General features: G+C 37.3%; 1 protein-coding gene across 5 annotated transcripts in view; it reads right to left on the bottom strand.

The window, feature by feature from the left end:
• Nucleotides 1-660: 660 nt before the first annotated feature.
• The window catches only part of TJP1 (tight junction protein 1), a 67,563-nt gene continuing 55,506 nt past the window's right edge, over nt 661-12,717 (bottom strand). For 2 of the 5 annotated variants that reach the window (XM_069026003.1, XM_069026006.1), the window contains 5 exons: nt 8,578-8,753; nt 7,440-7,881; nt 5,948-6,165; nt 5,509-5,652; nt 661-2,232 (listed from right to left, as the gene is read on the bottom strand). In XM_069026003.1, the coding sequence (XP_068882104.1) occupies nt 2,138-2,232; nt 5,509-5,652; nt 5,948-6,165; nt 7,440-7,881; nt 8,578-8,753 (1,075 nt within the window). In that variant the 3' untranslated portion in view covers nt 661-2,137. The remainder of the gene's footprint in view (nt 2,233-5,508; nt 5,653-5,947; nt 6,166-7,439; nt 7,882-8,577; nt 8,754-12,717) is intronic. The other 3 variants (XM_069026005.1, XM_069026007.1, XM_069026004.1) reach the window with 2 other exon arrangements.

The raw sequence follows: 12,717 nt of genomic DNA, 5'->3' as shown, positions 1-12,717 counted from the left end.
AACTTCATTACATTACTGTTGTTAATACTGATGTTTTAGTTTTGTCAAGTAGTGCTTACTCTAGGCCAAGGACTTTTCAGTGTCTCATGCTCTGCTAGTGAGTGATGAGCCATGAGGAGGAGAAGTAACAGTAGTGAATGCATCTTCTGGGCTAAGTCATGCCTGAGAAACAAAACTTACTTTAGGTAGAAGTACAGAAAGGAAACACCAGGGTTTCCCAGTATTTAAAAAAAAAATCTTTTACAACTTATTTTCCCTGATAGAATACTACTAGTTAGCTATGAAATACACCAGATAATGGGATTCTGTAGGAATAACTTTAAAATTGTCCAGCTATACTGTGCGTAAATCTACATGCTAGAACACTACCACAGTTTTTGGAAGAACCGGTGTAACAAGTAAACTAGCTCAACATAATGATCCTAGAGATAAAAGTCTACCACTCCTACTTGTACTGAGTAATTCCAATGGATCCATACTGGAGCTCATAATTTCAGAAGCCCTACTTTAGACAACTCCAACTGACTCCACAAAAGAGTTCTGCTACATGTATGAAGATACGGGAGAATCCAGCTGTTTACTTACATAGAAAAAATAAAATCAAAATTGTGTTATGTACACATAAATGCATTTCAGAAACAATAAGGTACTACAATCATCTTTATTATTTTAAAAACAGTTTTATTCTGTATATTTAGAAACGTGTAATTTTAATAACTGCAGAGAAAAAAAAAATCAGCCACACCTGAATAGCTAATAACTCATTAACAGAATGCAGTGGTGTATTATCTAAACAGTAGTAGTGCCATTGTGCCGTAATAAATTGTCTATTAGTAAAAAAATACATTTCAGGGCACATAGTACAGCATCCTTATGACAAATTACAGTAGGGATACTTTTCAAGAATTTAATCAAAGTAGAGAATTCCAAGTTATATTCTTTAAATGCAGCACTTTAAAAGGTAACAACTTTGTGCATTTTTAAAAAATGTCCTCGTTCGTATATTGTAGAAATGCTGCTTTATTGCTGCAGATGTCAAAGTTCAAGGCTCAAAAGGTATGAGAATACAAAGATATCCTTAAGAAACTTTGTTTGTTTTTATATATATTTATATATATAAAAAGGTAAAGCTTATAAAAGTTAATTTACAAACCAAAAACAAAAGTGGTATGCACGCGTTATATACAAGCAGTCTATAACATCTATAAATTTTCAAATGCATAGCAGAAAACATACCATCATTTTCTTCTGGTTCTCTTCTGGCTGATGAACACAAACAATGCTCATTCTCTAAACCAAACTCACAATTGTTTGATGTTGTCCCCCCCCCCACCCCAGTCTCTCATGATATAATATCTAAGTAAGCACAAAAGCCATACAAACTTAATACAGAGAACTATGAGAGCTAAGACTATTAAAAACATGAGGGTAAGGCATCCCTGCTGGTTAATAGGTCTGTAATAATGTGGTTAATTTACAAATCCACAGAGGCAACTGAACCATAGTCAACCCACATGCTTTTCCCCCTCCCCCCTGTTCTCAGGACAATGTTTCCATATACAGCAAGTAGATGTGTTTGCGTTACCTCTCAGCAGAGGAAAACATCTAAACTGTGCTACCCCCAGCTGACTGCCATTTCATTGGACATGTACACCAAAAGTCATTTAAAAAACAGAGACCAAAAGGTAGTCTTGTGAGTTAAAAACACACAGTCGCAAAAACGCAGGCCAAAATCTGTGTTTTCAACACCGGAGTATGAAACAAGTTTAGTTCCTCTGTGTATAGTTTCTCATTGGTACTTTCAGATAACAACAAAATACTAGTAGTGTCCTTTAACAGAAAAAAAAGGAAAAAAAAAAGAAGAAAAAAAACCAAAAAACCCAACACACAAGAACAACCAAACCATACAGAACCTGCAAAACCCCCACCTTGCTCCCCCTGTACACTCCCTGCTTGTGGCATGTATTGTGACCATGGTTCAAAGAGTGTACTTGCTAATTCATTGTTAGTTAAAGCAAGATGCTTAAACACTAAATCCATTATCACTTATAGAACAGTTAATACTTGATAGAGTGGTTCAGTTTATGTGTAAGGTCCATCTCAGTTTCACATTATTTACTCAGTCAGCTAACTATATTTAGAAGTGGTCAATTAGGACTGAGACACAGTTTGCTCCAACAAGATAGTTTGGATCCCCGGGAAGAGACTTGTTCTGCCAGGTTTTGGGGTCACCTGTGGGAGGAAAACACAATGCTGGTGTTTAGTATCTGCTGTCACACAGTGTACATCTTGAAACAACCAAGCTTTTGGACAGGAGCTTTTAAGTTCTGAAGCAACACTTCTTTTGGTTTTTTTTGTTGGTTTTTTTTCCCTTTGTTGCTGTTTTGTTTGATGGTTTAAAAAACCCTGCACTTTGCACATTATGAATTAAAAAATATCCCTTCGTTTTCACATCACATAGGATAGGTCAGTTATTCAAAACAGATGCTGTGGCACTAAGGAACTGTTAAATGTAACTCATACTACTCTAAAGAACCAACACAGTGCTTTTCCATTTGAGACTTGTTAACAGTGAATCAGGTGTTCACTGGCTCCTTCCTAAATTACCAGTGACAAAAAAATAAGATGTTTTAAAAGCTAATGTGGGTAAGATGCATTTGAAGTGTCTTGGAACAGTTCTGAACACAGATGAGGCAAATCAGAAGTCATGTTGTAACTAAGCACTATGACACATTGGTAGTTTTATTTTCTGTGATGAAAATGATTATAGACAGGATTGTAGCAATTTTGCAGCTACATCCAGTATATGTTTAAAATCAAGGAATACGAAAGGGGATTCCAGTTAACTGTTATATAAAAAATCTTTACAACCGATCTACTCATGGTCAAAGGTTCTGGGTAACAATCTGTTACAACAGAATGTCATCAGCTGCCATCTCACCAGACCAAAGGTTACATTCCATCTGCACAATTGCCTCTTAAGTGAAGATAGTATTCTTCATTTACCCACCTAAAATCACTACCAAATGTTGCCACTACACAACAGGTGTGATCATCTCACTACGGTAGAAAGTGAAAAATGCACTTAAGTACTCTTAAGCCTTTCAGATAAATGACATTAAATACCTTGGCCAAATAAATCTGCCTTGAGAGATGTGTAACAAGCTAAAGAACCCAGTCACACACCTGAGCAAACACGTGAGACCTCTGTATTTAGTGAGAATGATACAAATTCCATGTAATTTTCTTGAAGAACTCATGAAAACAAAATGAAGTACACAATGCACTGAGTGATGGCAACATCTAACGTGACAAAGAATAGAAGTGGCTGGTGTATAGTCAGAGAATACAAACAAATTTACTGCAACCAGCTGAGATTGCTTATTTCAGTCAAAAAGCCTCAATAATGCTGGAGAATTTTTCCTTTTATAGATTCAGGAAATTCCATTCAAAACTCATATGACTAAATGTATTAGAAGAGGAGAACAGGACTGTAAGATGGTCAGGTCCTAGTCTTGCACATGAGACAGGCAGACTTGTTTCCAATCTTTCCTTCTAAATACGTTGTAAGGGTACATAGCTATTGAGGATGTTTTTCCCATATTTTCCCATACAACTGCTTTGAAAAGGAAAATAAAGAGATCACTCAGTATTTTTTATGTTCTAATCAGTGTGGCCATAAAAGGCAACTTTTTTTCTCACTCAGTTTTAACACCAGAATCAGTTAAGCTTTTGAAGGGGTTTAACAGTAAAATACCAATGTATGAGGCTTAAATGTGGCAGAAAGGATGTTAGTAAGTGCAAATGAATGTCACTTTTAGGACAGAACATGGATACATTGAGAAAAGATGAGGTAGAGCAGACGACTGAAGAGAGAAAAACCCCAGAATTGTATAAATTGTTATAATAAAGCCACCCCAAGAATCAGAGTCCCATAACCAACTAATTTAGAAAGAGAGAAAACAATTATTTATTTAAGACACAGTATGGTCTACTTACATATCATAAGACAGAATTGCCTAATTTTTAAGTTTGTCTCAAAAGAGCAATGTTATGATATACATCCCATTTCAGATTAACAGAATGTGGTGTTATATTTACAGTACAGAAAGTGTTAAGGTTTAAATATACACGCTCTTGCTTTCACCCACACATGCGCGCACACACACATCCCACTTTGGAAAGGGAGGAAAATGTCTCAGTAACTTCAGTTATTGTTTAAATAATTTGAGTCCTCTCCCTTCACTTCAAGTAAGTTCATGAACAGGTGCTATTAGTTACAAAGGAAGTGCTGTGTTGTTTTTGTACATAGTTGTCATATCTTTTGGGACCCTATCGTTTATGAGCCTGTGTTTTAACGCTGCCATGTATACACACATTGTTAAATAGATGCATGCAACACATGCATAGAATAGCTTATAAAAAACAACTAAAAATTATTGCCATTAATACCTCTAGATTATTGATTCCCCATGAAGGGGATTGATGCTTCAATCTTTCAAAGCATCAGTGCTTTGGTGTTGACAGTGATAGATACATTAGTGACAGAAGATATGCATACATGGTGGCTTAAATGCTGTATACAGAAATACATTTTTCACTCAGTACTCAGATCACATGTGCACATTAGTGGCTTGAACCTTCCACCATAAATTTTGAAAGTAGCTGAATAAAACCTTAAGATTTTCTCCCCAGATGTGCAAACATTCCTTTTAAAATCTCTGTAACCTCATAGCCGTTTCATGAAATTGCTTGAAACTTGCTCAAATTCTCAATTAGGCTCCTCACTGACAATTTCAGTCAATACATTCTCTCCCTCATCCCAGAAAGCCACAGTGAGGTAAAAATGAACAGGTAAATAAAATTGCAACCTAGTTGCAACTTTTACTATCAACCAGAGACTTCTGGATAAAGGCAGTAGAGGAGAGATAGGTAGGAGCAAGCAAGAAAAGTCTTTTGGAGAATCAGCTACATTAGAATAAATTGTAAATGCTTTTACTGAACACTATAGTTTTCTTAAATGACCCAACTGTTAGCATCAACTTGCACACATGGAAACAGTTAACAAGCGTTAAATCATGATTTATGAGCATGCAGATTGTTAAGATTTGCCAGAGTCCTATATGGTTAATTAAGCAACAGACAAACACCAGTTATGTTACAAAGGCCAATCAGAGGTACATATTCATTTCCTCTCAATTTTAGTGCGACTATCATTTCAAGTGTATTCAGCTATAGCAGTCCTCAAGAAAGAAGACAGAATAGAAAAATACGGTAATATTTAATAGACTAGAGATATTACTCTTTTTCTGCTATCATGGTTCTAGCTATGAATTTGCACCATGAGTAAATGTAAGAAAGACATTTGTAATGAAAGTGAGATGGGAGAGTTTGACACAAATACAATGATTGAGTTTTTATATTACACAGCATCACCTTTAGCCAAAATAATTTAAATTATACGATAGCACCCAAAAGCCCCAAAAGGACAGAGGGAGGACAGCATACCCGACGAGGAGTCGGAGGATTTTAGAGCAAAAGACCAACCATCAGGGGTCATAGACGCACAGTGTGGCAGGCGCAGCTCCACTGGCTTCAGGAATTTTAGTCCATGAGGCCCACACATTACCAAGGGGCTAAGAAGTGTTTCACCTAGAGTTAAGAGAAAGAAAAATCTGCTGTTAGATTTTATTATTGATTTTTCTTGAAATACGTTCAAAGCATTACACAACTACACAACTCAACTGAGAGAAAAATATGAACATTTAGACCTGTCAGTAAAGAAAAGCACAAGATTGTTTCTCACTCAAGTGACTTTTCAGTAGAACACACTACAATCTCAAAATGAAAAATACTGAAGCATAATAAGGTTATTTTCATTTTCTGTTGTGTTCTTGTTAGAAAATAACTATTAAATAACAGAACAGTGTACAGTGCCAGCTGTTACCTTTCTCTTTATCCAAAGGTGGAAGTATACTGTTGTCTCTGCAGACTTTAAAATATATTTCTTGCTCTATTCCCTCTGGAATGGCTCCTTGTGGTATAATAATACTAACTCCAGTCTCTATGGAGCTCAATACACCACCATTGCTGTTAAACACGCCTCTTGCTGTGGCTACAACAGTGTGTCCATCTTCCTCCTCCTCATCCTCAAGTGCTGTAGGACTGAAAAGACAGAAAGCCTAGCAGTTTTATCAATATTTCCTTCCTGAAACTCAGTGGCAAAAAAACCCCAACTCCACCCAACAAAAAAAGAAACCCCCTAACAACCAACCACAAACAAAAAACCACCAAATGTCACAAACTCTGAAAACATTCAGCAAGTAGTTAAAGCAAGAATTCAGACCCCCCTGAATCTTGTGTTTCCAACTGCCTGCTTCTGGCATTATATGGAAACAGCTTACCCCAGCTACACACTTCAGCTTCATAAAAATAAATTCAATTAACATCAGAAAGTTTATTTTTTGTCCCCAAACTCTATTCTAACTTTAATACCATAAAAACTAGTAATGCTTATTCAAGTCAAACTGAACCATTATATATATATATACACACACATATATACACATATAAAACAAAGCTTGTAAAAAAAGAAAAAAAAAAGACACAAATTTTTCCAGGTTGCCAGGCTGTAACTAAAGAGAAATTTGTAACTTCAAGGTACCTCGATGAAGTTTTCATAAAAGTTTCTAAAGAATTTCACTCAAAGAACCAGTAATTCCAAAATGTAGAACTATATAGCATAACACATTTCTCAGGTGCTTAACAACAAATGAGACAAACAGCAAAATTTTAAGTCTGGTTCATGCATTATTATTATCTTGAAATAAAATATTAATAAAACACTGTCCTGCAAATATAAGTGAAAAGAATTTAATAAGTCAGCAAATAGCTTAAGATCGTAACAGTATCTGTTGCTCTTGACATAACTCTTAGAAGTTAAAGCATATTAGGCAAACATGAGCTGCAATTAAGCAGCTGCTGGTTTATCTCACAGTAAAGAGGACCAATATAAAACTGCAAAAGTTGCTTTCTCTTTTCACAAGTATTTTAGAGTATCCCTTATGCTCGCATACCATGAGCTCTCTCTAAGCACACAGTGAATACAATTTGGTGCAATAGCTATGCTTAGAAGTTAATTCCATCTTCTGGAAATAAATTGTGAGGACAAATGATTACTATCTACCAGAAAATGCGTAACTTAGTATGACAAATAGGAAACAAAAGCCATGTCACTTTGTAAAAACAGAATGCAAGACAGTACAGGGACATAGGACACATTTTAAGTATCTATCCTTTGGCAGAATTTAGAATCAGTATCAATCTTTCAACTATAACATCAACAGAAACTGGAAGCTGAATAAAAAAGCTGTATTTTTGCCAGGTTTCACAGATGAGCTGTAGATGTACAAGTGGAAAGAGAAGGAGCAGCAGCTTACCTTACAGGAATGGCTTTAGGCACAGCATTAACATTATTTGGTTGATATTTAGGCTTGTCGACCTGTACAGCATAGGTGTCCATTCCACTCTCAAAGTCGGGAGGCTGCGATGAGCTGTGTGCTTTCAAAATTGGTTGAGGAGAATTTGAAGATTTTGATGGCAACTCTGGTTTATGCTGAGCTTCATTTGGCAAGAGATTATGGTTGAATTTCGGACTTTCAAACTTGCGCTCAAAGGGCCTTGCCGCGCTCGTGTAAGGTTTGGTTGTGAAGCGGTTGTAGGAAGGAGTGACTGTTTTCTGAATCTGCTCAGTTCCATTAACAGGGCCTTTGTCAGGGAAGCTTTTCTGAGGGTAAAAAGTGGACTGCACAGTGTCCTCTCTAGAGGATCTGAAAATTGCTGACTTATTCTGAGGTGGAGGAGGGTCAGACACAGAGTTAACTGCAATGAAAATGAAAATACGAGAACTTGTCAGTAACCACCAGAAATGTCTAGTCACGTATACTGTGGCATAAGAACACATTTTAGCCAATTCTTAATCTTCAGTATAAAATATTTACAGGTTCAGCTTAGCTCTTTTAGATCATCTGTCCTCCTATTGCATTTTGTATGTTCAGGCAAGTTATCTAACATTTCATTAAGCATGTTGGAGACAACGGTATGACCTTTCAATAAAAAAGTTAGACTAATTTATATCACAATCAAACCCCCAGAAAACCCCAGTACTGAAATACCATTGTGTACTTGCACAAACAAGAAAATTCAACTGAACTGGGCAATCCCCTCAATGTGGAAGTGAGAACAACTTTTTCTTTAGTTTTTAGAAGCCTACAAATATTATTCATGTCAAAAGAATTCCGGTAGCATTCCAAAGCACAGGGAGTCTTACTTCATCTTTGCTGAGACAACTGAGAGAGCTATAGGTACTACTAATACCTGGAAGCTACCTGGTTTCAGACAGAATCACAAAATAATTTCATAAAACTCAATCTCACTACAGTAAAATCTATTTTCAATAATAATTATTCCAAGTTTCAGTTAGAGAACAACATAGTTACCCATGTAGGCATGCCAAAGCAACTGCACAAGCACCTAGCAATAGCTGTTCCCACAAAGGTCAGCTTTGTAACTGCTCACCTTCAGAAAGTGCAGGCTTGTGGTGTGCTGGGAGAGACAGGACAGGACTATTAATTGACTGTGGCTGTGTGTACTGGACTGAAGGAGCAGGAGGAGGAGTTGTAACTTGAGGGATTGGCTCATAGCGTTTTTCACCAACAGGTCTATCCATTGATTCAGTATCAGTTGGTTTCCCCCTGTTGAAATAGAATTAAAAAAACAAACATTTGACTGTTTGGTTTCCTTATGGCTCCTGCATTCACTGCTATTTTTTGTCTTCTATGATGACCTGATTTCCATCTCTTCCTATAAACATTAAAACATTATTTTCTTGAATAGGCTGTCTCAAGTATAAAAACATTTATTGATAAGCACAGGAGATTCAGACAACATTGACCTTTAGAAGATTAGTAACACAAACCAAGGCAAACAAAAGGCAGATGACATTTCAGGTGTATTTGCATAATTGCCTACTAGATCTTAATTTTTCAACTTTATTTGGAGTAATTTCAATGAAAGAGTGTTCTCTAATTTCATGGGTCTTCAAAGTAAAAACATAAATCCACTTCTTTTTGGGGTTGTTTTTGAAAAGCATAATTAGCCAACAGGACAACAGACTCTAGTGTAACTTCTTTAAATACACCTCGTATTTGAACAATGCCATCTTAATTAGAAATGTAATCAGCTTAAGCTTCACTAGCTTTATGTGCATAGGGTATGTAACTTTAAAATCTTATTTTCAAAACATTTTTCTTATGCTAGAAATATTTAGCCACAAGCTTATTTCAGAAAATGATTGATTTCACAAACACCTGTAATTTTGGACTGCAATGTATTTATTGCACTTACTTCCAGAATTTGTGTGTTTCAAATTTTAAAGTGCACATAATGCCTGTGATGAAATGTAACAGTGAGAGGACACCTGAAAACATCCTCACATCAACAACAGTCTTACCACTTGATGTTCCTTTTCAAGTAGTCATAGCTAGTGTAAGAGCCAAGAAATCTAGGTGATGGCAAAGCAAACAGCAATAGAAGAATGAAAGAAAATAGTCATTCTATCTTGAGCATATTATTTCTTCACACTTTTTATGTTAGTCCTAGTTCCATATGACAAGGTTGTTGAAACAAAGAGACACTATTCACAGAGAGGTTTCTGACAAAACCTTTATCGTATGCATATGTACAATGATCACACACTACGTTCAGTATGAGATTTGGTCAGTGAATTAGGAGGTAGGCAAGATCTTGTATTGGCAGATACTAAAAGTAAGAATGAGATTACACTAAGCCATTTGTTACAATCTGTATAAACAAAAGTTATTCAAGGTATTGAAAGAAATAGACAAAGTATAAATCCCATATTCTAACAAATCTCTCAGCTGTTTGAAACAACTTCAGTCATAACATACACAGAATGATAGTAGTTTTGTATTGTACTGTTTCCTAAATTATGAAAATAAACCTCCAACAAAATAAAAGAGTAAAATAATTTGTAGTGGCAGAAATATGTAGTGTCACCATACTTCCTCAGTGGCAAAGAACTTTACATAATTTGATGTTTCACATTAATATTTAACACTAAGAAAGTTGTAGCTATTGCTCATGAATAAATAAAATCTGTCCTCTGTACCCAGAATACATTATACGGATTATTCAGAAGCAAGAGATTGCATAATCAACAGTTCCTGTATAATCCAAATTTAGTCCTGTTTATTTTTAGGAGAGTTTATTCACAGAATAGCAATTACCATAGAAATTCACTGGGAAAAAAAGATTAATACTGAGCAAGTAACAGGAACAATGTGGAAGCTGGTGAAAGGACAGTCCTAAATATGAATGCTTTCTCAAGACAGCAGCTGGTTTGTGTTTCCACACAAGGATACTGCAGTGTACTAGAGGCAGCCCTGTCCAACTGAGCAGCATTCTTGTTTATCTCTTTCCACTTACATTAATATTTTAGTATTTGTCTATTTGCACTGGACTACCCTGGGCAAATTTTCTTTCCCATGTCTGTCCCTTCCTGTTAAGGGTTACATTCTTTCACAAAGCAAAAGCACAACACATGTTTGTCCCACATGACACACAGAATTGTCAGCCTTAAAACCAGTATTATCTTACTCCTCTGTGGCAGTAAGAGGTCACCTTCCCATAAGTACAAGCCCTGAAGTTATATACTAACTCACAATCAACACAAAACCACAACTGAGTAGCCAAAGAATACAAGTGTCACAGCATACAGAAGTGGTAGGTAGAAGTATGGAACAATCTCTCTCAACCATGAGCTGTTCTGCAGCAAAAATTCAACAGCTGTGTGTCTCATGCTTTTCACCACAACAACACTGCAGAATAACAAATGTACAATGAAAGCTTATGACACTCTCCACCTGAAGAATTTTACAATCCTCACAAATTACTTGATGAAAGCTCACAACGCTTCTCCCAAAGCACGACTTGCATTTTCAATGGCAACACAGTCCATGCCTACAGACCAAGACGTCATCTGTGGGTAACGTTGGGTTTTGTATGTGAGAGCAGAATTTTCAAAATCACTGCAATGAGGCCAGTCAGGACAGTTTTCTTAGGTCTGTGCCTATAATGCCCAGACAGCAGAACAGATAAACTCTCATCTTTCTACCAGAAGACACTGGGCAAGTGAAAAGGAAGGGTAAGAAGCATCCCTGTCTGAGAATCAGAACTAGTTACAGATACCCAATACAGACTTCATTAGGAAAAAAAAGTGTAACCTTTAAAACCTATCAAGCTTTTTCAAATATTCCAATATTCTTAATTCACAAAGACAGACACTGGAAGATCACAGACAATGATCAAACAAATAAGAACTGGATTCCCAAGTCCCAACTCAAATCCTTTAAGACAAGCACTGGAACATGGTGTATCAAGTACATGAAAGACACCTTGCACATATACTTAACATTATGAAACTTCAGCTAGCTAGTTTATTAATTCATTCTAAAGATCTCATTTACATTAAGGCTGCCACATTTTCAGCTTCACCAGAACAGTCCATGTTTCAAGCAGGAGTACAACCAAAGCCTTCAAAAACATCCAATTTTAAGGCTGCATGCAGCAAGCCAAGATAGCTTTTCACAGTAACAGCTACAAACATCTTGCTACATTTTGAATCAAAACAAATTTAGGTAACTGTGGAGAGTATTCAAAAAGTTTGTGTAAGTATCCTCCAAAATAGCCAGCTCTTTACCTGAGCTAAATCTGTGTATGAACTTTCACACAATTTCTCTATCAAAATGTTCCAAATCAAGGAAGCAAAACAATACAGGAAACAGATGTTTCCATCAACAGATTAAATTCTGGCCTCAGTAATATTCCCTAAAGGCTCAGTTTCCTAATGTCAAGCATGGCTAACGTGCACAAGAACAAATGCATGAAGAACCAGAGTAAACCAAAACCTTTCCTTTGAAAGATGTGTAAGCACTACTGTATTAGACTAAGAAAATACTTTGTTATATCCTGTAGATGATCATAAACAGAACACAATCAGTGATCTTGATGAGGGGATTGAGAGCACCCCACCAGTAAGTTCACAGGTGACTCCAAATTAAGTGAGGGTGTTGATTTGCTGGAGGGTAGGAAAGCTCTGCAGAGGGATCTGGACAGGCTGGATCAGTGGGCTGATGCCAACTGCATGAGGTTCAACTAGGCCAAGTGCCAGGTCCTGCCCTTGGCTCACACCAACCCCTGCAGTGCCACAGGCTGGGGCAAAGGGGCTGGAAAGCTGCAGAAGGCCCTGGAGGTTCTGGTCAACAGCAGCTGAACATGAGCCAGGTGTGCCCAGGTGGCCAAGAAGGCCAATGGCACCTGGCCTGTACCAGCAATGCTGTGACAACAGGAGCAGGGCAGTGATATCCCTCAGTACTGGGCACTGGTGAGGCCACACCCCGAGTGCTGTGTCCAGTTCTGGGCATCTCATAACAAGGAGGACACTGAGGTGCTGGAGCACCTCTCTGAGGTCCAGAGAAAGCCAATAGAGCTGGAGAAGGGTCTGGAGCAAAAGTCTTGTAAGTGGCAGCTGAGGGAGCTTGGGGGGGCTCAGCCTGGAGGAGGCTCAGGAGAGACATTATCAGTCTGCAACTCGCTAAAAGGAGACTCTAGCCAGGTGGGGGGGTCAGCCTCGTCTCC

The sequence above is a fragment of the Aphelocoma coerulescens genome, chromosome 10, assembly GCF_041296385.1.
Source record: "Aphelocoma coerulescens isolate FSJ_1873_10779 chromosome 10, UR_Acoe_1.0, whole genome shotgun sequence".
Lineage (NCBI taxonomy): Eukaryota > Metazoa > Chordata > Aves > Passeriformes > Corvidae > Aphelocoma > Aphelocoma coerulescens.
Note: the sequence above shows the minus strand (reverse complement) of the source record. Positions and strands in the feature narration are given on the sequence as shown.